The following is a 27,650-nucleotide window of genomic DNA, read 5'->3' on the forward strand; positions in this document are numbered from 1 at the left end:
CACCCTTCCTAGCTTGGTGAACTTGGCTTCTTCTAAGAGAAGATGATAGTGCTTACCTCTCTAATAAGCATTATTTTACATAGCATATATAAAGCATCTAGCCCAGGGCCTGGCAGTTAGCAGGTATGCAATAAATGGTCATTATTATTATTATAACCATCATTATTACCCTGACAGGGCCAAAAGCTATCTTTACCAGCCATGGCCCCAGCTAGCTTTCTCACAGGCTAGCAGGCTTTTCCTGCTGTCAAAGGATCATGACAGAACAGACTCCAGTATATTTCATAAACCAGGCTTGTCAGAGGAGCAGGTGGGGTGCCATTCTTCCTTTACTGGTACTGTAGACTGGATCTTGTCTTTCTCTCTAGTCCCCAAAGGCTTAGGCCTTTACTCTAAAAAGTTGAGCAAAAAATAAAGGCCAACATATGTGTCCTAACCCTGGGAGTATAGGAAACAGGTTTTATGCCCAGGGAGGCCCATAGAAGGGCATTTCATTCCACCCTGTGCATCACAGAAGCCTTAGGCAAAAGATATTCTCTGATAAATGGAAAATTATCTGGGCTGCATCCTACTCTTGCCATTTAGCATATCCCATACAAGGCACTACTTCCCTGGACTGAGACCTCTTAAAGACTCTTGAGAAGCTAGGTACCCTGGCTACAGAGCAGCACTTTTAAGCAACCAGCCTATGCAGCCAACCTGGTTGCTAGTTCTCAGCAATTAAGGCAAGGGCCCTCTGGCACCTGCACTTGCCACCCCTTCATAATTTGTTCTGGCCAAGTCATTACTAGCATTTGTCTTCAGGCAGTCTTTTCAGAGACTTATCTCTTCTGCTGACTCTGTCTTACCTGTCTCTTCATGTCTAACTTAGCCATGCCACTGGCACCAATCTGAGGCTCTTCAAAGGACATTTTCCATAAATAATTTCTCAAGGCTTCTCCCTGGTCCCCGTTTATATATCATAGCTGTCCTTGAGATAATGAAGTGCTTGTGGGTCTTAAGTAAATTTCCCTTTCCCTAGCACAATCCTTAAAGCTTTTATTGCTACAGCTTAGCTTGTGGGTAATACCTGGGAGGTTTGGAGGGCAGGAAAATAATTTCCCACTTCTTCCACCCCTGCTTTTCCTGGGGTCCAGCCACATGAGTGCAAGCCCAGCAGGAGGGGAGCAAGGAGATATGAACTTTGAGCCCTAATTCATTTTCTCTGACAAGAACTTACAGCTTTTCCTGTTCCTATTCTCCCCACTCCATCATGGCAGGACAAGTCATATATTTAGCCAAGGCCATGGGGTCTGGCATACTCTCCCTCTGGATCTCTGCCAGATCCATTTGACAATTCTATTCCTGACACTATTGTCTAAAAGCAAGCAATGAATGCTGCCTTCTCTGAGTCCTAGACTCTAGGCTTCAGGAGGTTCCTCTATGGGGCTTGGAACCCCACAAAACTCTGTTTATTTCCTTTCATTAGTCTCAGATCCTGATTAAACATGCTTTTGTCATTTGGACAGTAAGGTCACTGTGGTGTATACACTACAAACCTCAGTCTCTGGAATCAACTGAATCCTAGAAAAGATTCTAGCTACACCAGAAGGCCACAGAAAGCTCAAAGAACTTTTCCTAAAGGTGCTAGAAGAAGATAGTGTAAGACCTACTATTTGGAAAGGCATTGCCCCTTGATTCAGGACCATACCTTCTCTGAAAAGGATAAGGTTTGAAAATCAGGTGGTCTTGGGGAATGATTGGTTCAGCCATCCCAGCTCTTTGCTGCAGACTATTTTGGAGAGCCCCTGCTGCCCCACCTCCCACCCCTCACCCCGCAGGGTACTCACGCTGCAGGCAGTCAGCATTGAGCAGGTCCTGGCACTTCTCATGGCACTTGACTCCACACTCACTGCAGCGCATGCCCTGCCGGGCAATGCCCCAGAGCAGGCCTTCACACTCATAGCAGTAGGTTGGGGTAGTGGCTGTCCAGACCTCAAAGTTGTGAGGAGTGGTGCACGAAATGGGGTAGATTAAGGCCTGCAGGGTTTTCTTATACACATGGGATTTCTGAAAGACATATACCCCATCCCATGACTTTTTTCCCCCCAGAGACAGAGTCTTGCTCTGTTGCCCAGGCTGGAGTGCATTGGCATGATCTCTGCTCACTGCAACCTCCACCTCCCAAGTTCAAACAATTCTCCTGCCTCAGCCTCCTGAGCAGCTGGGATTATAGGTGCACACCACCACGTCCAGCTAATTTTTGTATTTTTAGTAGAGATAAGGTTTCACCATGTTGGCCAGGCTTGTCTTGAACTCCTGACTTCAAATGACCCACCTGCCTCGGCTTCCCAAAGTGCTGGGATCACAGGCATGAGCCACCATGCCTGCCCCCCATGACTTCTGGATCCTGCAAGGAGAGAACCGAGACCCTGTGGGACAATTAGGACCTTGATTTTATGTCTCTTCTGGCAATGGATAAGATGCTTTATCCTGGCCCAGAATTACAGAATGAGGCCCAAATATACTGTGCTCCTGGTTGTCCAAAACAGGTTGGACCTGATGCTGGATCTGAGCCTTGTTCCAGTATTCATACTTTCTAAGAAAACAGAAGATACTAGGCTCTTCATAAAACCCTTGAGTTCAGTGATCACACCCTTCAATATGAGACCTGGGCTTAACCTCTGATCTAGACTCTCTTGTCTTTCCCAGTGTGGAAAACTAACACCTGATGCTATCTATCTTTTTCATCAGCATTGTATGCCCAGCACTCTTGAATTCCCAGAATTCCCAATTATTAAATAGTATGGCTACAGAGACACAGTCCTGAGGCCAGTGGACTTACCAAAGCACATGGGTCACTTACCAGCTCTTCGTCCTTAAGAGAAGTACGTGTAGCCATTGCAGAAGTGATTCCTGCCTTCCGGGACTGGACCAGTGACTGTGAGACAGGATCTGCTGTTAGCCATGACCACCACCAAGGGCTGGCAAAGTTCTGGGAAGGGAGCTTCAGTAATAAAAGCCACTTGACTACAGCTTAATACAGTACTTTCTATTTTTATTGTCACTCACAGCAACTGTCCTAACAGGTAACTAGTGTCCCAGGTTAAGATGCAAAACCCAAGGCCCTCAGGGGGCTACCCTAACTATGTTAAAACAGCACTTTCTTCAGGATATCTATCATCCAAAGAGTTTCTTTTTCCCTCATTCTTCTTAGGTGTCCTATCCCGCAGAAACTCCTTGTTTATGGGAAGGCAAAGGAAAATGAAAATCTTAAAACTACAGTAGGAAGCAAGTAATTAAGAATAAGAGGCACACACAACTCTGTTCAGAGTCACATTCAAGAGTCATTATTGAGAAAAATGATTCCATGCTAAACTCTATCCCTTGGCACCTCCCCAAGCCCACTTAATCCCTGGGTGGCTGCAGAGGCCAGGAAGCCTATAAGCAGGGCACTTGGCAAGTGAAAGGGGCATTGAATCCTCAGTCAAATTAAGGACAAGGAGTTAAGTCTGAGAGCTGGGGCTGCCTTGCTAGCCACTCTCTTGCATAGAGGGGCCCCATGTGTCTGCCAAGGCCAAGCTTTAGGGGCAGCCCCTGGAGAGGCACATGGTTATCTAAAGGCAGAGAACACTGAAAAGACAGAAATCATAATATCAGCCTATGCAGGAGGAACAGCTGGGAAGGGCCCAAGTGATTTGGGATGCGGACTTTTAAAGAGGATGGGAAAGGGCTTTGGAAACACTCACCATAGCCTGTGTAGAGGACAGCAGAGAAAGAACAACATGATGTTAAAGTCTTGCAAGGGCATGAAAACTTTCAGAGGTAACTGAGAGGTTCTTTCTTATAGTTCAAAGCAGGGAGAATTTCCCAACCCACTCTGCTTCTGTCCCCTAAAACCTGTCTTCAACCCAGACCGCTGGCCAGGACTCAAAGCCTAGAGCACCTACTCCAAGGAGTATTATGCCATAAAGCCAAAGATAGGTAAGGGCAAAAAACAGAGAGGGAAAGCAAGAAATAAACCAGATACTTGCTGGTGGGCAAGCAGTGAGAAAGGATGAGAAAAAAAGTAGGAAGAAGAGGAAGAAAAAAAAGAGGAGATGAGAGACAATTAAGGAAAGGAAAATGGTGTTAAAGAAGAGATGGCATCAGAATTTATCTTCAACTGGTTAGATGAAGAGCTGGTGGAAGAAGGGGTACATTAGAAAGGAGCAGTCAGGCATAATGGTTCACGCCTGTAATCCCAGCACTTTGGTAAGCTGAGGCGGGAGGATCACTTGAGCCCAGGAGTTTGAGACCAGCCTGGGCAACACAGTGGGACTCCGTCTTTATTTAAAAAAAAAAAAAAAGAAAGAAAGAGAAAGAAGATGAACAAATGATAAGATAAATGGAAGGGAAGAAAAATGATGAAGAGAAAATGGCAGATGATACTTTCATTCAGCCAACTAAGGACGAAGAAACCAGTGGAGCAGGAAATGGGGAAGAGGGAAAAGGAGTATATAGGAAAAACAATAGCTAGAATAGGGAGAAAAAAAGAAAATAGAAACAGAAAATGGTAATAAGGGAAAAGGGTTCATGTTTTACCAAACCCTTACACCTTATTTCTGGCTTTAGAGCTCTGAGAAAGCCTGGACTTCACTTAACCCCCAACTACTCATAAGGCTACAGAAAACTGCTAGAACTGATCGTGGCTCAGAAGGTATGACCCAGAATGGGGCTTCTGGTCATCCTGGAGACCCTGGGATCAGCTTTAACTCTTAAGCCTGTTTCAATTCAATTGCGCACATTGTTATCATTGTCTCTCAGTGCCTGATACTAGGTTACAGATAGTTTAGAAAACCTATGTCTTGAGGAGAGACTTTCGCTTGACTTCCAAGAAGGCATCAGCTCCAGTCATGTTCATCCCATACCAAGCTCCATGATCTACGTCAAGGGCTGGAGGAAGTTTCCATTACAGGTCATCAAAGAAGGCTGTAGAGATACCTATATGAGCTAGATATCTATAGGAAGACACAAAATCCTAGTTTTGAGAACCCCTCCAAGCCAAAAATATTCCTGGTAGGAGCTTGAGCTAATAAATTCAGGACTCTGACTAGGGAGTGAGGTAGAACAGTCCCTGTGAAGCCGCTGCTAAGTCTCAGAAGGCCCAATGGGGGATACCCCAAGGCTACTGCCTACACTTGCACAAGAGTCTTCACTCACCAGATCACTGACAAGCGGCAGTGGCTTCTTTCTGCGTAAATCCGGCATGCTGTCAATGCCATAGAGCCCTCCAGCTGGCCTGAGGAGAGAAGAAAATATGTCAGAATCTTCAGTCCTGATTTGAGGTAACTGGTGAGTTCAGTGTTCCACTCACCTTGTTCTCCCTCTCCCTAGAGGAAGATGAACTGACCTCTACCATGTGTCTTTGAGATGGAACAGGGAAGACAGAAAGTCAGAGAAATAAAGCCATGGAAGAGCAAGCAATAGAATCTGTTCTCACAGCACCCCTCAGTGTCTCTTACAGTTTTAGCTAAGGACTGAGGCTCTTTTATCCCACAGTGACAGTTCAAGGCACCTCAGATTATCTGAAGGCACTTTTGTGCTCCATAAGGCAAGGTAGAAATTGGCACTCAAGAGGGCTTCTCCCCACACTCAGGGTAAAGACACTGCTCTCCAAAGATAAGTCTTTCCCAGAACAGAGCCCACAGGAATGGCTCTAGAGGAAGAGTCTAGGTAAGCCTACCAGACAATGGCATATAGAAGGATCCCGTCTCCATCCAAGAGTAAAAGAGTCACCAGTTCTATCTGCCTAGGCATCCTGAAAAAAAGCCTTCTCCATGGAGAAATGAGCCCTCATAATCAAGTGGAAGCAGGGGAGGTGGGATGAGAGATTTCCAAAAGACCTCTTAAGGGAAGAAAAAACAAACTAACACCATTTAGAAAGGAAACAGCAAAGGGACTCTGTGAGTGTGGCCTAGCCCTACAGACACATAAGCAAAGCCTGGGGAACAACTATATCTAGAGCAGCTGGGCATTTCTAAAACTTTTATGCCTTTTCTATACTGATTAATTTTATCGTTCTTTTATAACAATATGTAATAAGAACAGAAAACATACCCAAAAGAAATTACACTGAGATAATCTACATTTTAACTTCAATTCTTCTATTAATGTACCATGTCTTCTCCCAGAATGCCTTCTTCACTTTGGGCCTTAGTGTCATTTCATAAAAATCTCTCTGGCCTTAATGAAAAGAACTCATATACTTTGTTTTAGTGAGAACAAAGAGTTTGGGAATGCTGGGTAGCTGGGCTGTATATTACAGCTGGTCTAAAGGCAGAAATATCCCAACAGACAAAGTAGGTACTTCTAGCTATCTAGGCAAAGAATGGAACCAAAAATTGGGCCAAGTCCAGGAGTTGAAACAGGCCACTCAATATGCTGATTTCTAATAAACTTAGCTCACTGAACACAGGCAGTAGGCTGTGTTTTTAATGAAATTACCATACCAAGGGAAGTTCTATACTTAGGACAGCTTCTAAGGACTAAGATGAAAGAAAAGGAAGGGAGAGATCCAAGATGGCTGATCACTAGCAGCTCGGGATTGTAGCTCCCAGTGAAAGCACAGAGAACGAGAGGACGCCACACTTTCAGACAAATTTTTGTTGCTCATGGACCAAAAGATTCCCAGCGGAGGAGCCCCACGGGTCACCAGGGCGACTCTTGGGGCCGGCGCGGCGGTTTTGCTGATGCCTCAGTGCGGCAGTTCTTGGTGCAGAGTCCGGAGATTCCCGGACAGAAAAGCATCATCAATCTTAACACCACTATTTTGGCCGGCGCAGTGGATTGCTCAGATTTCGGCGCTGGGAATCAACAAGTTCGACGTCCACTCTGAGACCTAGTTAGAAAGTCGGTAATTACAAAGACGACAGAGGGATAAATATATGATGAAGGGAAGAAACCAGCCTAAAAAGGCAGAGAATACTCAAAATCAGAATGCCTCTCCCTCTACAGGGGATCGCAGTTCCTCATCAGCAACGGAACAAGGCTTAATGGAGAATGAGTGTGTTCCATTATCAGAAGCAGGTTTCAAAAGGTGGGTGATAAGAAACTTCTGTGAATTAAAAGAACTTGTTCTAATCCAATGCAAAGAAACTAAGAACCTTGAAAAAAGGTTTGACGAAATGCTAACAAGAATGGACAATTTAGAGAGGAATATAAGTGAATTGATGGAGCTGAAAAACACAACACAAGAACTTCGCGAAGCATGCACAAGTTTAAACAGTCGAATTGATCAAGCAGAAGAAAGGATATCAGAAGTCGAGGACCAGCTCAGTGAAATGAAATGAGAAGACAAGATTGCAGAAAAAAGGATGAAAAGGAATGAGCAAAGTCTCCAGGAAATATGGGACTATGTAAAAAGACCTAATTTACGTTTGATAGGTGTACCTGAATGTGAGGAAGAGAATGAATCCAAGTTGGAAAATACTCTTCAGGATATCATTCAGGAAAGCTTTCCCAAACTAGCAAGGCAGGGTAATATTCAACTCCAGGTAATACAGAGAACACCACAAAGATATTCTTCAAGAAGACCAACCCCAAGCCACATAATCACCAGATTTATTAGGGTTGAAATGAAGGAGAAAATACTAAGGGCAGCCAGAGAGAAAGGTCAGGTTACCCACAAAGGGAAGCCTATCAGACTTACAGCAGATCTCTCAGCAGAAACCCTACAAGCCAGAAAAGAGTGGGGACCAATATTTAACATCCTTAAAGAAAAGAACTTTCAACCCAGAATTTCATATCCAGCCAAACTAAGCTTTACGAGCAAAGGAAAAATTAAATCTTTTGCAAACAAGCAAGTACTTAGAGATTTCACCACCACCAGGCCTGCTTTACAAGAGCTTCTGAAAGAAGCACTATACATATAAAGGAACAACCAATATCAGCCTTTCCAAAAATATATCGAAAAGCAAAGAGCATCAACACAATGAAAAATTTACACCAACTAATGGGCAAAACAGCCAGCTAGCATCAAATGGCAGAATTAAACTCATATATATTCAAATTGGACAAAAAGCCAAAACTCATCAGTATGCTGCATCCAGATCCAACTCACACGCAACGATACACAAAGACTCAAAACAAAGGGATGGAGGAAGATTTACCAACCAAACAGAGAGTAAAAATAAACAAATAAATAAAAAGTAGGAGATGCAATTTTCGCCTCTGATAAAATAGACTTTAAAGCAACAAAGATCAAAATAGGCAAAGAAGGACATTACATAATGGCAAAAGGATCAATGTAACAAGAAGAGCTAACGATTCTATAGATCAACGAGACAGAAAATTAACAAGGACATCCAGGACTTGAACTCAGATCCAGAACAAGTAAACTTAATAAACATTTATAGAACTCTCCACTTTAAATACACAAAACACACATTACCACCTCACACCTATTCCAAAAGAGACTATATAATTGGAAGTAAATCACTCCTCAGTAATCGCATAGCATTTTCATAGGTTTAAATGAAATATTGGTTGGCTGCTTGTTTGTTATTTTCTTCCCTTATTCCTTCTTGTCTACATCATTAAGTATAATTATTGGTATAAAAGAGGTTTTCAATACCCATTTCTAAAATGCATTCTAGCCTGGGCAAGAAAGCAATACCCTCATTCTCTCCCTCTCTTTCTCTTCCTTTTTCTTCCTCTTCTTGATTCTTTTTTTTTTCTTTCTTTCTTTCTTCCTTTTAAAAAAAATTAAAAAAAAAAAAAGAAAAAAGAAAACGAAGAAAGACAATAGGGAAAACTACTGCATGGCTCCATTTAAAAATAGTCTAGATATATTCCATTAACATGTATGTATTTTATAATTATTAGAAGGAAAAAAACTAAAGATCATGGAAGAAGCAACTGGTGCCACAACTTTGTAGCTAATTCTAGAAACTACAATATGTATCTCTTAAGCCAAGAAGTTTTTTTTTTTTTTAACATAAATGATATTTCAATGAAAGAAGAAGGGGGCAGTTCATTCAATGATTAATTCTTGATTAAAAGAAGACAAACTTAAAAAATAACAGATGCTGACAAAGCTGCAGAGAAAAGAGAACACTTACACACTGTTGGTAGGAGTGTAAATTAGTTCAACTATGTGGAGAACAGTGTGGTGATTCCACTAAAAACAGAACCACCATTTGACTCAGCAATCCCATTACTGGGTATATACCCAAAGGAATATAAAGTGTGCTACCATAAAGACACATGCACGAGTATGTTCACTGCAGCACTATTCACAATAGCAAAGATATGGAATCAACCTAGATACCCACCAATGGCAGACTGGATGAAGAAAATGTGGTACATATACACCACAGAATACTATGCAGCCATAAAAAAGAATGAGATCATGTCCTTTGCAGGAACATGGCTGGAGCTGGAGGCCACTATTCTTAGCAAACTGATGCAGAAACAGAAAACCAAATACTGCATGTTCTCTCTTTTAAGTGGGAGCTAAATGATGAGAACACATGGATACAAAGAGGGGAACAACAGACAGGCCTACTTGAGGGTGAAGGGTAGGAAGAGGGAGAGGAGCAGAAAAAATAACTATTGCGTACTAAGCTTAGTACTTGGGTGATGAAATAATCTGTATAACAAACCCCCGTGACATGAGTTTAACTATATAACAAACCTGCACATGTACCCCTGAACCCCCCAAAAAAAATGATTAAAAAAAAAATTTTTTTTTAAACAAAGACAACAAATTGCAAGGGAAAGGACCATGTAAAAATGTAGTAGATCATCTCTCTGATCTTTCTTCTTCCCTAGCCACAGTAACTACTGAGAATTCTGATGTCAGAAGCCGTTGTAGGAAAAGGGGAAAAGGAAGGTTCAGAGAACCAATTGGTAGTATTTGTGGGAAGGAGTGGGGGATGGGAAGGCACTTAAACTCTCTTCTCTCTTAAGAACAGTCAGTTCTTAAAACAGGCTACAGTTGAGCAGCTTAAAATGACTGGCACAATCACATGGGTCTGAAACTCCTAAACAAGAAGCACAGACAGAACATACAGAGCTCAGACAGGGATGCTACTTATGTCCTGACTAGAGTGAAATGGAACAAGTAGATGACTCACAACAGCTGGAGTAGGACCAAGCCTAGGGAGTAACTTAATCAGCCACATCATCAACAATGGAATGGATAGAATGAATAAGATCTGGTATCTGATAGCATGACAGGGTGACTACAGTCAACAATAATGCATTGCACATTTTAAAATAACTGAAAGAGTATAAATGGATTGTAACAAAGAAAGGATAACTGCTTGAAGTGATAGATACCCCATTTACCCTGATGTGAGTATTACACATTGTATGCCTGTATCAAAGTATCTAATGTAACCCATAGACACACCTACTATGTACCCACAAAAATTAAAAAACAAATGAAATGGAAAGAAAATGTTTCCAAATGCAGATATATTTCTAATTTCCTCTTTGTTCTACTTAAAGAGTATATCACCACTATGAAAGGATGAACCAGAAATTATAGAGGCAAAGGTGAGAAGGCCCCAAAGCTCCCTCCCCTGCCCCAGGCAAACCATTCTGCAAAGTTCCCTCTTCTGCCTCTGAGGAATCAGCAGAGTTCTCTCCTCTGCACCAGAGATCCAACCAACCTATAAGGGAACCTTTTCCTTCCCCAGGATGCAGCTTATGAAGCTGTCTCCCCTGCTTCCCAGGGGAAAAGGTAAAAGTGTCAAGAGAGACTGAATAAAATCCCCAGAAACCTTGCAGGGAATTACTTACCCTTCCGGGAGCCACTGAGGCAAAGAGGGGTCACCATCATCTGGAATCTTTAAAAAGAAATAGGAAATAAGTTAGATCCTGGGAAAGATGGGAGATTGCCTGTAATTGGAGCAGCGATCAGTAGAGCACAAGCCCAGAGCAGTGTAAGTCACCTTCACCATCTGGTGACAGCCAGGCTAACATCTAAATCAATGCCCTGATCAGCCAGGGAAACAAACAGGCTGCTGAAATGAGTGATACTTGTCTCCTCAGTGAATAGGACATAAGACAAAGCTCACTGAGGTACCAGGGCTCAAAGTCTACTGGAATGGCAGAACTCATATCGCTCTATATGAGCCACTGGCATAGACTGCAGTAAACCAAGCACAGGAGAAGGGCCTACTTAGGTTTCCAGGCCTCACTAAAGCAACAGGACACCTACAGAGTCCAGTCTCCCTCCAGCTATATTCCTAAACTCCCTTAATGTCCCAGAGTTAGACCTGGTCTCTCTGGAGACCTATCTCATCTTGTGGTTGGATTTAGTTTAGGTGCCTTGAACCCCTTACTCACTGACACTGAGTATACTCTCTACATTTAATAAACTATACATTTAACAAACAAGAGAACCCAGGGTAGATTAGACACCTAGATTATCATTGTAGTGAATTTTATAGGCCCTAGAGTGAGAAGTCAAAACTTGAGGCACCAAATAATTCAAGGAAGGAAACAGTTCAAAAATCACCTTTTAAAGGTTTCTGTACCAAAACAAAACAAAATAAACAAAAGCAAATCCTTCAAGCAGCATGCAGAGAGTTCCAAAGCTGCCAGAGTGCTCCAGAGACCCAATAGCACAAGCTTTTTTCAGGCACAAGAAACCTAGTGCTAACAGGTCTGGGGCTTCCAGCCCCTTCTCGTTCCCTTCCACCCCCAACAACTTCCCTGCCTCCTAACTATCCTGGAGTAAATGAGCTCCAGAAGGGAGGTAGAATTCAGGTGCTTAGCTTTGAACAGTGAGTGATGCTTTGGAGAGCTAAAGGTGGTAAAAGTTATGGATAGAATGAGGCAATACAAAGGAGAATAACGGTGCTAACAGAGCTAAGGGTGATGGAAAAGTAAGGGAAAATTACCTGAGTCAGCAGTAAGCTCAGATGCACTTTGGATTTAAGTTTTGAGACAACCTCTTAGGTTGTCTGTGTTTTACTCAAGCCTATCTCGCTGCTGCCCACAGCCCCCAATCCACCTCATCTGCCTCCTGTCCTTTCTATAGGTAGTATGATATTGGTAATGGGAGGGGCAGGCCCAAAAGGCAGTCAGAAGTGGCTGAAGCAAAAGACAATGGGAATAGTATAGAAGAAACAACAGTAGGTGGGATGTAATGGGAAAACTGCAAGTCTCCTAAGGTTGCTTATGGAAGGGAAAGGGGTGAGTGTGAGGGAGCCAATCCCTAAATCCCTGGATCTTACCAACCAGAACTTATTTTCCCTTTGGTAACAGCCACTGCACTCAGCAGGTTCTTACTTCATACCCAGAGTGAGATATTTGCCAGAAACCACTGGGCTTAAGGAAACAAAGTTACAAAAAGTCTTTGAGAGCTTGGCTCAGATCATGCACATTTCCTGCGCTCAGAGGGGACAACATGTCTGCAGAAGCCTGCACACGCAGTACACAGCATGCACACAGAGCCACTGAAGGAAGGCAGCGAGTGGGAGGAGGTCCAGACAAAGTACCCACAGGAGGTGCACTAACAGACACAACTTGTGTCTGAAGGAAACACATGGTGAACATGGATCCTAGGCTTATGGCTTCAGAACATAAGCTTCAGAGTATACAGTGATGTGCAGAAACTAATCCAAGGAGGATTCACAGTATTTACTATGGCCCAAATCACAGGCAAAGCAAACCCTCATGGTCTTCAAGAGCCAGTGCTTGCAAGCACAGGGCATTAGTATACCATGTATTCACATGGTTTGGGGAAACCACACAACAGGTCTACAGAAGCTTGTGCTCACAGAGAGGTCAGGAAGCCTATTCAGAGCACAAGTACATTCACACTTAGGGCCTCAGGCAGGAGGCACGAAATGCCTGCAACAAATCCTGCTCTCAAATATGAAGTACACATGCGTGCTGGGCACAGCCAAGGTTTTATAGCATATGCCAGAGTTTGCAGCCAAGGTAGACAATGGACACACAATGAGCAGAGTAGGAGAAAAGGAGGGTAATCAGTGTCTGGGGGAGTCAAACTGAGTATAAGCACACACATGCCGCATTGAACGCACACCCATGCTGGTGCACACACATTCCCACAGTGTGCTCCAGGGATATCTGCAGGAGCAGGAGCACACACAAGCAAGGAGCATGCACACAAACTGCTTTTCATAAAAAGAGACTGCATGAGTCAAAGCTCAGAGGCACAGATCATGCACATACATGTGCATGTACACACACACACACACACACACACACACACACACACAGTGCTTGGGGAAGGAGGGGAGGGAAATAGACAAAAAAGGACCCAAAGGGTCATAGGCACAACCTGAAGGGCTCCTCGCTTTCCTTCTGCAAGGAGAAAAAGAGCAGAAAAAAAGGGCAGAAAGGTTAGTAGATTCAGTCCTATAAGCAGGGAACCCAAAGAAAATGCCAGCTAAACTCTGAGGGACATGGAAGAGAGGGAGAGGTCCTCAGGACAGCTAAGCAGTTCACAGAGCCCAGCTGACTGGCTTCCAGAATCCTTCCCACCTGTATTTGCTGGCCCAGGCTTTTAGTTTGGAACATCCCTGGAGCTACTTAAATCAAGGGACAAAATCTACCCAGGGATTCCAGTCATCCTTTTCCCCTTTCCAAAGTGGACTGCATTCAGGGTCAGGGCTGCCAAGGCTGCAAGACCAGCCTTATTACCAAGGACCACTCGAACAGACTATCTAAGCTGGCTAAGCACAGTTATTTCCTTCCTCAGAAGCCACATGAGCTTATTCTAGATCTGGTATAAGTCCTCAAACTCCAAAGGCCCTGGTGGCTGAGCCTTTTCCATTTTGCAATGCAGGCTTGGCCATGCATTCACCCAATGAGCTCTGGTCTGTTTCTCAGACCCAAAATTAAGTTGGGCCAGGGTAGAGCCTGGAGTTAAGGCCAGGACCAGGATGCTGAATGGCTACAGGCTGGGGGCATCAACTGGCTGCTTTCCTAATAGAAACTACAGTGATCTAGATGATAAAACCATGACTGTGATCCCAAATCTGATTATTTATCAAGCCCAGGACAATACTCTAAAGGAAACTGACACTTTCAGAATGGTCCAGTCAAGCCACAACAGGATAAGAATAAAGCCCAGAGATTATGTTTTTCCTATTCATCAGAAACTACATTGCCCTCTAGGCCATACTTGGATAGGCCCACAGAGTTTCTTCTCTAAGGAAAGTTCACCCACCTCGGTCCATCAGTGCCCCTCCACTTTCTTTTCTCTTTTAAAGGCCCATTGATATCACATCACAAGTAGAGGGGATAATTCAAGAATCAAATTCACAGGTTCCCAATTTTTCAAGCTATTTCTGATTACTTAATGGGTCACCTGTCCTGGACTAGGTGACCAGGAATCCTCTAAAACAGTACAGCTCCAGGAAAGTGGGAAAGATGAGAAAGATACCTCCAGGAATGGGGACATATCTCTTCCACATCTACATCCCACTTCCCCCAGGATAATCTGTTCCCTTTGAGTAAGAAAATTATGCAAACAATCCTTTAACTGACCCCATGAGTCAAACTGGAAAATGTATCTCTCCTCCTCCACTATCTTAAATACATTCTATACACCACGTCAAAGTTGATTGGGTCCTTCTGTTTTCCACAGATTTCCCCATAATTCCTAAAGTATAAAATCCAATCAATCCACTGACAGAGCCATCAAGGCCTTCCATGATCTGACCCAAATCCCCAAATTCCTCTCCTCTGCCCACTTTCCTGACCCTATATACATTCCTAGAATCTAATTGTCTTGTTTCATGAAGAGATCACATACTCAAAACCCCATATATTTATTTACTCATTCTGTTCCATTAGCCTGAAGTAGCATCTCACACCTCCTTTCCATAGAGGAAAATCCAACTCTTCCTCTAAAGCACAGTTCTGGGAAGACTTCTCTGATGCCCACCCAAGCAAGAGTTAATAAGGCCATCCTAGTGCATCTACGTTACATTCATCCTTCTCATTGGTATTTAACATATAATGCATTGACAAGTCCCAACATTGTACAGATAAGAACCAGAGCAAAGAGATGCAGATTTTTAACTTCAACTGGGACCTCTGTGTCACTTGATACATCTCTCGATTCTACTAATCAGCTCACTCTTCCACTTCTCAAAGGAGTTATACCTAACCTTCAGATACCTACTTTATTCCAACACATTAACCACAGTTTATTGTGTATCACCTAGATATCCCATGCTTAGTTCAAATTCAACATATCCTAACACTAAACTTATATCTTCCATCTCTAAACTCCTTCTCCTGTCCCCAGCCAGACAATGGATCTCTCCCTCTCTGCACTCTGTCCCTATTCAATCACCCAGTCCTGTACCTTATACCTCCTAAATATCTCTGGCATCCACTCCTGCCTCTCCATTTCACACTACTACTATCATCTTCTCTTAAATGGATTATAACAGGAGACTCCAAGCTGACCTCTCTGTCACTCGACTTGCTCCTCTCCAATCCATACTCCACATCTCCCATTTCAAAACTCTAGTCGCATTTTTTCTTTGCTGATTTGCATCAATTCTCCCCATTGCTTACTGTAGCACATAAAGTGCTCCAACATTTGTACTTTCCCTTTCTAGCTTACGTTCCTTCCACTCCTCATGTGTCCTGTATTCAAGTCTTACTGAACACTGTCCATCACATCTGAGACTTTTCACACCTCCCTCCCACACCCAGTCTACTGAGTGGACTCAGGAATATTTTTTAAGACTTAGTTCAAATATTAATGACTGTGAAATTTCTTTATCTGCTTACCTTCCCAAGGTAGAATTAGGTGCCTCTCCACTAGCTGCCCATGGTCTCCACCATTCTATGTGCACACTTCTAAGACGGTATGTTATTAATACTGTTTTGTAGTAGTATATATTGCAGCTGTCTGTATAAACATCTTCCTTTATGCTATTTCTCACTTTATACTACTTCTTCAGAAAAAGGATTATATATTATTTCACCTTTGTAGCCTGAGGACTTAGCACATCTCCTATCACTTATATGTAGTGAAAGAAAACTATAACTTTCAGGACTTAGAAAACAATAGCTATTCTAAGAAGTTTCTCTTGTCCAACCAGAGAAGGTATACATCTCTTAACCAGTAGCCCGTACCATTTTCCAGACCCTGAGGAACTGCTGTACTAGCTATTCAGTTGGTCCCACCCATTGGACAGACATTAAAAAAATTTTTTTTCTTGTTAGGAATCAAACCTTCTGTGCTTCCTAACTTCCCAAATTACCTTAAGATTTCTCCACTTAGATTTAGTTCGCAGTTTAAGTTATAAATGTCTACAAGACAACTGCTTTGCAGGAAAATCCCTGACCCCTCAGAATGATCTCTGTCACTCTTCCAGACAGTCCATTTCATAAGGAAGTGACATACCTCCTTATCAGCACTCTCCCCAGTATATCCAATAATACAATCTTAACTCCATTGTTGGGAGTCAAAAGACTTGAGGTGTTCAACTTAACTGAGCCTACATTTCCATACCTATAAAAAGATAGGTGTAAAAACAACTACCTCCCAGCGTTATTGAAAGGATTCATTTCTTAAGAACTTATCATACAGATACAGGGCTGAGCGTGGTGGCTCATACCTGTAATCCCAACACTTTGGGAGGCCAAGGTAGGTACACTGCTTGAGATCAGGAGTTTAAGACCAACCTGACCAACATGGTGAAACACCATCTCTATTAAAAATACAAAAATTAGCCAGGTGTGGTGGCAGGCACCTGTAATCCTTCCTGTTCGAGTGGCTAATGCAGGAGAGGGGCCTGAAGCCAGGAGGCAGAGGTTGCAGTGAGCTGAGATCACACCACTGCACTCCAGGCTGGTGACAGAGCAAGACTCCATCTCAAAAAAAAAAAAAAAAGAAGTACCTATTATGGTCATGGTGGCTCATGCCAGTAATCCCAAAACTTTGGGAGACTAAGGCAGGAGGAAGGATAGCTTACGGCCAAGAGTTCAAGACCAGACTGGGTAACATAGTGAGACCCCATCTCTATAAAAAAATGAAAAAATTAGCTGGGTGTGGTGGCGTGTGCTTGTAGTGGTGGCATGTGCCTGCATGTGCCGTGCAGCCAGTTGAGAGACTGAGATGGGAGGATACATTGAGCCCAGGAGATCAAGGCTGAAGAGAGCTCTGATGGCTCCACTGCACTCCAGCCTTGGTGACAGACTGAGACTCTGTCTTTAAAAAAAAAAAAAAAAATTTTTTTAACTAAAAAAATTTTTAAAGAACCTAATGTGCACACTAGGCACCATTCTCAGTCAGTGCTGGTGATATGGCAGTGAATGAAACAAACTCCCTGATCCTGAGAAGCTTTTATTTTAGTAGGAGGAGCAGATAATAAACAATGATGAAGATGATGATAGGAGCTAATACTAATCAAACACTTATTTTGTAACTGGCATTTTATTTGGGTAAGCTCATTTATTTCTCACAACTCCACATTGAGTAAATACTATTATTATCTCCACTTCTTTGATGATTAAATTGAAGATCAGAGAGGTTAAGAAAGATGCCTAAAGTCACAGCAGGTGGGTAAGCCAAATTTCATAACAGGCATTCTTGTTCCAGGGTCTGTTTTCCATAAGAAATAACAATATACTATGTCATATGTGATAGAAACTCTGCTGAAAAATTCAGATAAGTGAAAAAGATAATGCCCTCTGATGATGGAGGTAGAGTCGTTATTAAAAATCTTAAAAAAAAGGTTGTCAGGGCAGCCTCATTGATAATTGATATCAAAGCAGAGACTTAAAAGAAATGAGTAAAGAAGCCATTTGAAGCTCTGGGAAAAAAGTATTTTCAAAAGAACATATAGCAAATGCAAAGCCTGAGGTGAGAACACAGTTGGTGTGGAGAAACAGCAAGTTTGCAATAAAGTACCGGTTCAAATAGGGCTCTACAGACCTTTATAAAAACTTTGGTTTCCATTCTGAGTGAGACAGGAAATCATTGAGCAGAGAAGTGATATAACCCAACTCATGCTCTATGACAATTACTCTGATTGGTGTGAGGAGAACAGATTGTAGAGGGACAAGGTTCTAGAAGCAAGGGGACTAGTGAGGCCACTGCTGTAATCTGGATGAGAGAAAATGGCGGCTTAAACAAAGATGATAGTGGTGGAGGTAGAGATAGTGGCAAGACATTTTTTAAAGGTAGAGGAAGCAGAATTCACTAATGGACTGGATACAGGTTGTGAGAGAAAAGGGGGAGTCAAGAATGACTCTATGGATTGGGCCTGAGTAGCTGCAAGAATAAAGATGCTACTGATGGATAAGAAAGACAATAGGAAAAGCAGGTTTGGCAGGGGGCTTGGGAAGAAGGATCAGGAGTTTGGTTTTGGATATGTTGAATATGAGATGCCAATTTATATTCATATGGAGATATTAGCTGGATTTGGAGTCTGATGTCCATGGAAGATGTCTAGGCTGGAGATATAAACCTGGGAATGCTTATGAAATTCATGAGATTGAAAGATTATCACCTAGGAAGTAAGTATAGGAAGTCAAGATTGAAGCCTAGTATGCTACAAGGTGGGGGAGAGGAAGAGCAAAAATAACTAAGAAGGAACAGCCAATAATATTCGGGAAAAGGGGAAAACCAAGACAGAAAGGTGTTCTGAAAGCCAAATGAAGAAAGTGTTTCAAAAAGAAGGAACTGAGCACAAGGACAGAACAATTATCAACAGAACAAATTGAGTCTAGACATTAAATTCTTACATTTATGGTCAGTTGATTTTTGACAAGAGTGCTAAGACTATTCAATGAAAAAAGAATAATCTTTTCAACAAATCATTCTGGGACAACTAGATATCCATATGCATAAGAATAAAGCTGGAGTCCTACCTCATACTATGCACAAAAATTAACTCAAAACCAGCTGGGCATGGTGGCTCATGCCTGTAATCCTAGCACTTTGGGAAGCCAAGGCAGGAAGATCACTTGAGGTCAGGAGTTCAAGACCAGCCTGGCCAACATGATGAAACCTCCTTTCTACTAAAAATACAAAAAATTAGTCGGGCTTGGTGGTGAACTCCTGTAATCCCAACTACTCTACTCAGGAGGCTAAAGCAGGAGAATCACTTGAACTCAGGAGGTGGAGGTTGCTGTGAGCAGAGATCACACCACCCCACTGCACTCCAGCCTGGGCAACAGAGTGAAATTTCATCTTAAAAAAAAAGGATCATAGACCTAAATATACAAGTAAAAACTATAAAACTCTTAGAAAAAACATGGGAGCAAATCTTTCTGACTTTAGATTAACCAATGGTTTCTCAGCTGTGACACCAAAAGCATAATCGAAACAATAAAAATGGCTAAATTACACTTCATCAAAATTTAAAACTTTTGTGCTCTACTTCATATCCATTACAATGGCTATTACTTAAAAAACAAACAAAACAAAAAAATCAGAAAATAACAAGTGTTGAAGAAAATGTAGAGAAATTGGAAGGAACCCTTGTGCTCTGATGGTATAAACATAAAACCGTGCAGCCACCATGGAAAATGGTATGGTGATTCTTCAAAAAACTTAAAATTACCATATAATTCAACTAATCTACTCTGGGGTACATAGCCAAAAGACATAAAAGCAGGGACTCAAAAAAATATTTGTATACCCATGTTTATAGAATTGTTTACAATAACCAAAAGCTGGAAGCAATGAATGTCCCAATGAGTGAACAGATAAATGTGTTACATATGTACAATGGAATATTATGCAGCCTTTAAAAGGAGTGAAATTCTGGCACATTACAACATGGATGAACCTTGAGGACATTATGCTAAGTAGAATAAGCCAGTCATAAAAGGATAAATGTTACTTGATTCCATTTACATGAGGTACTTAGATCGATTAAATTCATAGAGACAGAAAGTAGAGTGGTGATTGCCAGGGATTGGGGTGAGATGGGGATGAGGAGTTACTGTTTAATGGGTACAGAGTTTCAGTTTTGCAAGATGGGAAACATTCTGGATATGAACGGTGGTGATGATTGCAGAATAATATGAATGTACTTAATGTTATGGAACTATATATTTTTAAATGGTTAAAATGTTCCACAGAATATTCGGAAAAAATATAGTTTAAATAATACATTTTATGTTATGTATATTTTACCACAAAAATTTTCTTTTTGATTTTCAGTAAAGACAAGGTCTCACTATGTTGGTCAGGCTGGTCTCAAATTTCTGAGCTCAAGTGATCCTCTTGCCTTGGCCTCCCAAAGTGCTGGTATTATAGACATGAGCCACCACACTTGGCCAATAGAATTTTTTTTTAAATCAAAACAATTAAAAAATATGCTTCAAAGGACACTGTCAAGAAAGTGAAAAGACAACCCACAGAAGGAGAGAAAATATTTACAAATAATATATCTGATAAGGGATTTATATCCAGAATATATAAAGAATTTCCACAGCTCAAAAACAAAAGAAAAAAAATCAATTTAAAAGTGGGCAAAGGATTTAAATAGACATTACTCCAAAGAAGATAGAAAAATAACCAATGAGCACATGGAAAGATGCTCAACATCATTAGTCACTAGAGAAACATAAATCAAAACCACAATGAGATACCACTTCACATCCACTAGGATGCCTATAATAAAAAAGAGAGATAATAACAAGTGCTGCCAAGGATGTAGATAAATTAGAACCCTCATATGTTACGGGTGGGAACGTAAATAGCACAATGACTTCGGAAAACAGTCTGGCAGTTCCTCAAATGGTAAACATAGAATTACCATATGACCCAGCAATTTTACTTCTAAGTAAATACCCAAGAATTGAAAATATATTTCCATACAAAAACTTGTATACAAATGTTCATAGCAGCATTATTCATAATAGGCAAGAAGTGGTAAAATATCCACCAACTGATGGATTTAAAAAATGTCCATCAATAAATATTGTTCAGCCAGGAAAAAAATGAAGTACTGATACATGCTACAACATCCTTAAAAACATTATGCCAGGCCAGGAGTGGTAGCTCACACCTGAAATTCCAGCAGTTTGGGAGTCCAAGGCGGGCAGATGACAAGGTCAAGAGATTGAGGCCATATGGCCAACATGGTGAAACCCCATCTCTACTAAAAATACAAAAATTAGGTGGGTGTGGTGGCGCATACCTGTAGTCCCAGCTACTTGGGTAGGCTGAGGCAGGAGAATCGCTTGAACCCAGGAGGAAGAGTTTTCCATTTATACAAAATGTCCGTAATAGGCAAATTCATAGAAACAGGAAGTAAATTAGTGGTTGCCAGAGGCTGGGGGCAAAGAATTGGTGAGTGGCTGCCAATGGGTAAGAAGTTTCTTATTGGGTGATGGAAATGTTCTGAAATTAGATAGTGGTGATGGCTGCATAACTATGAATATACTAAAAATCATTCAATTCTATGTTTTTTAAGGGGCTTTAAGGTGAATTTTATGGCATATGAATTATAACTCAATAAGGCTGTTATAATAAAAAGAGGGAAGTGATCATCAACTGTGTTAAATTGTTGATTTATAAAAGGAAGACTGAAAATGAACCATTAATTTGGCAATATGGCAGGCATTGAATGGCCTTGATCAAAGCTATTTTGGTGGAGTGACAGGAATAAAAAGTAAATTTTATACAGTGCATATGAAAGTACTTAAAACCTGGCACATACCAAGAAAAAAAGATGAAAACTAACTCAAATTAATCGTAAGCTACAACTAATAAGCATAGGCCCTAAAAGATCCCAAGCAGAACAGTAAAGAAAGCAGAGTTTTCAAATGCTTCCTTATGCTGGTAGCCTCTGTGATACTGAATCAGTTTATTGGGTTAGGGGACTGCCCCCGTGAAGTCTATGTTGGTGAGAGTCTGGTCTATGTGCTTGTCCTGCTCTATGCAGGGGGGTGCCAGAGCAACCTGTCTATGATTCGTTCTGCAGCCCTCAGGCCAGACTGAATCTTGGATAGGACCCAAAAATGTGGCTTGCTTTCTTATTGGTGCTTTAGAAAACCTCCTTCTACTCATCAAAACTGCTGCTACTACCACTTGCCTACCATGGCGCCACAAGTTTGTGCACTGCCTAGAAGGATGTAACCCAGAAAGGAAACTTTGCAAGCTGAAGAGTAAGTGTCCTCGTCATTGGTGCTCATGCTAACATCAGCTCCCACCAATATTTAAAGAAGTATGCTTTGATATTTGTTGTTTCTACTGTTGCTGCACTGAAATAATTTCTCAGTGCCTGGGAAGAAGGAAAACAGGCTGCAAAGTTATGAAGAAAGAGAGAGAAATCCCTTACAGCTGAGGAATTACTGCTTCAGAAAGTTTCCTGGAAGAGGTGATATATGTTGAAGAATAGGTAAATTCTGTTAGGTTGAAATGGCAAACAGAGCATTTTATGTTGGAAGGAAACATATATGTATGAATACACTAAGAATAAAAAGTCCAAGGCAAATTTGTATGACAGCAAAGCTTCCTTTTGAAAGACTTATGGTGGGACAATGGGAGATAAGGCTGGAAATGTAAACTAGAGACCAATTCTAGTGACCTTGAATGCAAAGTGAAGGAATTTAGACTCTTTTTGATAAGCTCTAAGAAGCAGCTCTAGGGATACTTGAAATTTTCATTTTTTAAATGTAACTTTATGGCTTAGTATTATATTCATATGATTCAAATTCTAAAAATTAAAAGAAGGCACACAGAGAAAAATCTCCCTCCCATTTCATTAGTTTTTTCACCTAATACCTTTCCCCATGGGCAACAATGTACTCATTTCTTATGTATCTTTCATTAGATATTCTATACACATACCAGCAGACACTATGAGTGTGTGTATTGTATTCTTTCCCTCTTTTTATACAAATGAAAGTGTCTTATACATACCACTCTGCACTTTGCTTTTTTTGTTATGTCAATATATCTTAGATAACTTTCCATTTCAGGAAAAAGCTGCCTCATTCTTTTTGTAGCTACACAGTACTATATCCCATTGTTTGGACGTGCCAATAATTTATTTAGTCAGTATTTCCTGATGAATGTTTAGGTTATTTTTAATCTTTGCTATTAAAAGCAATGCTTCAAAAATAGCCTTGTCCATATGTGACTTCCACACACATGTGAAAATGTATCTGCAGGATACATTCCTGTAACTGGTGTTGAGGACTTAAAGGGTATATATATTTGTAATTTTGATAAATTTTGCCAATTACATTCCTTAGAGATTATGCCAGTTTATAATCCCATCCCACCAGCAATGTACAAGGGCATGTTCCCTCACACCTTTGCTAACACAATATGCTTCATCATTTAGATGTTGCCTTAGGAAAATTAATCAGGTTATATGCATAAGAGGACAACCCCATTTAAATTTAAAACTGGATGAATATAGCATATGCTCTTTGGATAAATTTAATTTTGATTGGGAGAAGTAATTTTAAAGCTACATATCTCCATACTGCCTAGAAAAATGTTCTCTCACTTCTTATAGTCAAAAAACATTCCATTTGCCAGCTCTCAGGTGAGCAGCTTTTAGGGGGAGATGGAAGAAAGGGAATATGGCATGTGGAGGGGCAGCGGTGGGCTTCAGGGGTGGGTCAGCACTATAAGCAGTTCCTGGATGCCCCAAATCAGAAATAAGGTTCTGTGTCAGCAAGTCAGATACTAGGAAGAGACAGGCTGGAGTAGGAGAAATTCCCACAAGGGCCTATAAGATAGAGAAGCCTCATCAGCTACTGAGGAAATGTCAATCTTGGCTCAGCAAAAAACCCATGGAGAAGAATTTTTAAATGAAACACAGCCCTTCTAGTGCCTGTGGGCAATATGTCCCATCCCCAACTCCTGCCTGTCACTCCCACCCCTTCTTCACATCTGATATCCTAAAAGCTCTGCAGTTGCAAACTTTCCGCTCTAGATGTTCCTCCCTCTTTTGAACAGTATAGCACCCCAACAAGAGATTAGAAGCTCCTTAAGAACAGCTTCCTCTTGCTTGAGAACCATTTTTCACTCCAGTTCCCACAGGATTAGCTTAAGCTCTCTACTTGAGTAATTTAACGTGATTTAAGCTATGGACCTCCCCCATCACCTTATGAAACTCGCCACCACGCCAGGTCTCATGCTGGCCAGATGGAGGCCATACCTCAGCCAGCTGGGACCCTGTTAAATAGAGACTCAGAATACCTGAGTGTATGTCTTCTACTGAGAGATGGCTTGCCTTCTGTACTAGTTTGTGCAAAAGTTTTTTCTGCCTTAGTCTTTTCTCTCTTAGAACAGTCTTAAAATTGTTGATGCACTTGTTGAGATAAATGGTCTCTGTACACACTTGGTCTAGGCTTACTCTGCCCTGCTTGGGAGATTCAGGCCTGGAACAAGTCTCACTTCCCAGACACGGAGCCAGAGCAAAACTTGACAATGAATTATTAGAAGCAAGAGAGAAGTTGCTTGGATCCTGAGGGGTTTGCTCTCCCTGTGTGGAGATGCCAACTCCACCAGAGACCACACTGAGCAAGCTTTCACTCCCCTGACTCCCAGGGCTCTCCAGTGAGCAATCCCGGGCGCCCCCTGAACTCACTGTCCCAAGAAGTTGATCACTGTTCTCTGACTGGGAACCACTCTCATTGCTTTCCAGGTCCTCAGGAGTGATGGACCCACTGTTCTCCAGCTTCTGAAACACCCCCTGCAGAGCCGAACGAAAGTGGTGAATTGCTCGGCCCAGTTTACTTGTATAAAACTTGATTTCCACATCCTCATCCTCCTGAGAGTCACCCAGAACACAAGAGGACTTGTCAAAGACATCCTTGAGGACCTGAGCAGCACATTCCTCCTCTTCATTCAGGTCAATATGAACCAAGTCACTGAAAGTCTCAGGCCCTATGATAATCTCCTCCATCATGCTGTTGCAGCTCAGAGCTGCAAGCCTTCTGGACTTGTCTGCCAAAAGGTCCTCTAGTTGCTTTGAGCTCAGAATATTGAGCCCAGCCTCACAGCCTGGGAGTTTGTCCTCTGAATTTATTTTCTCTGTCTTCAGCAACCCAGACAGTGACAGGCAGCTGCTGGCCTCATTTTTATCACGGCAGTCATTTTCTGGTTTTCCTACTTTACATGCTTCGTGTTTTTGGCTACACTGTTTTAAAAACTGGGACTTCCCAGAATCCTCCTCTTTTGAGATTAATACCAGGGCAGGTTCCTCATAACCTAGAGAAGCCTCTTTCCCTGATAGTTCACCACAGCTGCCACCGATAACTTGAGATGTTCTTGATGTTTCTTTTATTTCATCCCCTACCTTGGGCACATCACCTTCCTTTGATAAATTGTTCTTGAGTAGAAAGCAAGGACCTTGCTGCTCAGGGGACTGGTGTTCTCTATGTTGATCCTGAGCCTTCATCTGATATGTTCCTGTTATAGGTCCTCTGTCCCCTGTTTCCATCTGAAGAACTGGTTCATCCTGGTTTAAAGAAGTCCAGCTATGATCCTGACGTTGTTGAAAAAATGATATAGACTCCTTTTGGGGATTCTTATAACCCTGTGGGCAGCTTGGTTCTTCTCTGGTGGCAATTCGGACTCCCACATTCTGCAAGAGGATGGATTTCTGCAAGATGAAGTCCCTATGCTCTAGATGAGCAAGCTTTACAACAGTGGGTCTAGGGGCAGGGGATGTGCCTGCCCTGTAAGCCTTTTTGATGTACCTGTTGCACTGCATGCCATTAACACAAAGGTGCTTGGCTAGAAAGCTTTCCACCAGTTCCATAGTATTCTCTCCATCTTGTTCAGGAAGTCCGTACAAATACAGAATGGCTTCCTCACTGGGTCTGTCCACATGGGGTTTCTGGGCCTTTTCCCCCACACACACCTTGGCTAGAGAACTGCTGCTCACCTGTAAGCCTTCTATTTCACTCAGTACTGAGTCTACACAGCTAGAGACTTCATCCACGGAGCCCCGGACTTGGCTCAAGTGTTGCCGCAGCTCAGCAATCTCAGTCTGGAGACGGCTGATGCCTTGCAGCTCTCTGATGATATATTCTACTACATCCCCCAAAGGCTCCCGCTGTTCATGGCTACAGCCTTGGCCATGGCCTCTGGACAAAAGGGTCTTGGCTTGGTTCCTCTCTGAGGGCTCTTGACAGCTTGTGGTAATGCTGATAGATGAGGGATCCTGAGAACCAGACCCTGAAACATAGGCAATGGAGCCCAGAGGAAGCTGGCTGTTGGTCTGCTGCCCAAAGCTGCAAAGCTGGGCCAGGTCCCCATCTCTATCTCCACCAATGGCTAAGGCTGCTGACCCACAGCAAGGGTGCAGGGAGTTGTCCTCTGGTAAGGATCCAGCAGGGCCAGAGGACTTGCTCTTGGTGATACACATGGTCTCTGCCTTAACCTTATCTGGGGAAAGCCTGGAGGAGGGTCCCAAGGTAACCATGATTTCTTCCTCTGACTCTTGCAACAATCGCTTCATTTTCTCCCTCAGGGTCTGAGGGTTTCTCTGCTTCTTCCTCTTATTTCTGGTCAGGATGCTTAATAGAGATTACCTTGGAAGGCAACAGCCTGTCCTGCTCTTTTCAGTTTGTTTCTAGCAATTATTGCTGGCTGACGCTTTGGGCTTAGCCCACAGTGCTCCCTGGAATGGCCCCATGTGTGGCCTCCAAACCTGGCACATGCCCCTGGATCCTGGCTTGATTTATCCTGTAGCTAGTGAAAAAGGAAAATAGTGCACTCAGGTCAGAAAGTAGACGAATGATTTTAATTTGAATCAAGTTGTCAAGCAGGAATAAAAACATTATCTCCTAAGATTACAGGAATCAACCCTGACCTGCCTCCCAACCCCAAACTTAAAGGCTATGGGCAGTCCGTTCTTTCTCATTAGCTTCCCATTAGAGTATCAATGTAAAATTAAATAAAATCCTTGTGTTCTGGGCCAGTATCCAAAGTCATAGGTATTGAGACAAGCTGCTGGGAGGTAGATGAGGTAAGGTCAATGAATAACTCCTTATTTGAACTTTCACAGGATTCAGTACTAGGAATCTGGCTCAGGAATGAACGAACACATGCCTAACCACCAAGGCTCAAATCACATACACAGTGAAAGACAAGACACAGAATGTTTCCTTCTTTCTTTTCCAGTTTGTTGTTTTGGTGAAGACTCTACTTACCAGAAGTTTACCCCTGCCTGTGTTTGTAGCACAAAGTATTTTCCCTTTGTTGAGTGATGGCAACTATTCACTTGGAGAAAGGACCATGGCAAGTATTTAAGCTTAGAGGAAAAAATATTTCTTTACTTAACTCTAGAATAAAGTGGTACAGTATGCACACAGTCACTGTTCAGACGTAGGTGGCATTTAGCATGTTTAAATCTAGAAAGGCAGGTAGCCAAAGACACATGTCTCATGAACTCACAACTGTGGAGGAGGGAGGTTTAGGCTTAGATTGGTGCTCCTGAGCTCCACTTAACAGTCTCTAAGGCTTGGTGCAGCTAATCAATATCTGGGTTTGGCTTTCCTGGCCCACAGAGGATCTTTCAGAACACCACAATAAGTGATTGTGCAGCACAGTCTACTGCTCAAGTATTAATAACAAAGGGTCGCTCTAACCCTCTGCCTGGCCTAGAGAGAGTATTACACGGACACGTGGGGGAGGGTTACCTCACAGAGGGCTCCAGGGTGCTTTACTGTTCTCCGATAAGGTAAAGACAGAC

The 27,650-nt window shown here is 42.2% G+C and overlaps 1 protein-coding gene across 4 annotated transcripts in view; it reads right to left on the reverse strand.

Annotated features, from left to right (window-relative positions):
* Positions 1 to 27,650, reverse strand: part of UNC13B (unc-13 homolog B) — a 234,758-nt gene that overhangs the window by 30,136 nt on the left and 176,972 nt on the right. For 3 of the 4 annotated variants that reach the window (XM_064380317.1, XM_064380316.1, XM_064380312.1), the window contains 4 exons: positions 10,768 to 10,814; positions 5,182 to 5,260; positions 2,846 to 2,920; positions 1,830 to 2,049 (listed from right to left, as the gene is read on the reverse strand). In XM_064380317.1, coding sequence (XP_064236387.1) covers positions 1,830 to 2,049; positions 2,846 to 2,920; positions 5,182 to 5,260; positions 10,768 to 10,814 — 421 coding nt within the window. Of the gene's footprint in view, positions 1 to 1,829; positions 2,050 to 2,845; positions 2,921 to 5,181; positions 5,261 to 10,767; positions 10,815 to 13,282; positions 13,306 to 24,145; positions 26,648 to 27,650 lie in introns of all 4 variants that reach the window. The other variant, XM_064380315.1, reaches the window with a different exon arrangement.

This window comes from Aotus nancymaae, unplaced genomic scaffold (genome assembly GCF_030222135.1).
Source record: "Aotus nancymaae isolate 86718 unplaced genomic scaffold, 86718_ANA_hifiasm-v0.15.2.pri h1tg000003l, whole genome shotgun sequence".
Lineage (NCBI taxonomy): Eukaryota > Metazoa > Chordata > Mammalia > Primates > Aotidae > Aotus > Aotus nancymaae.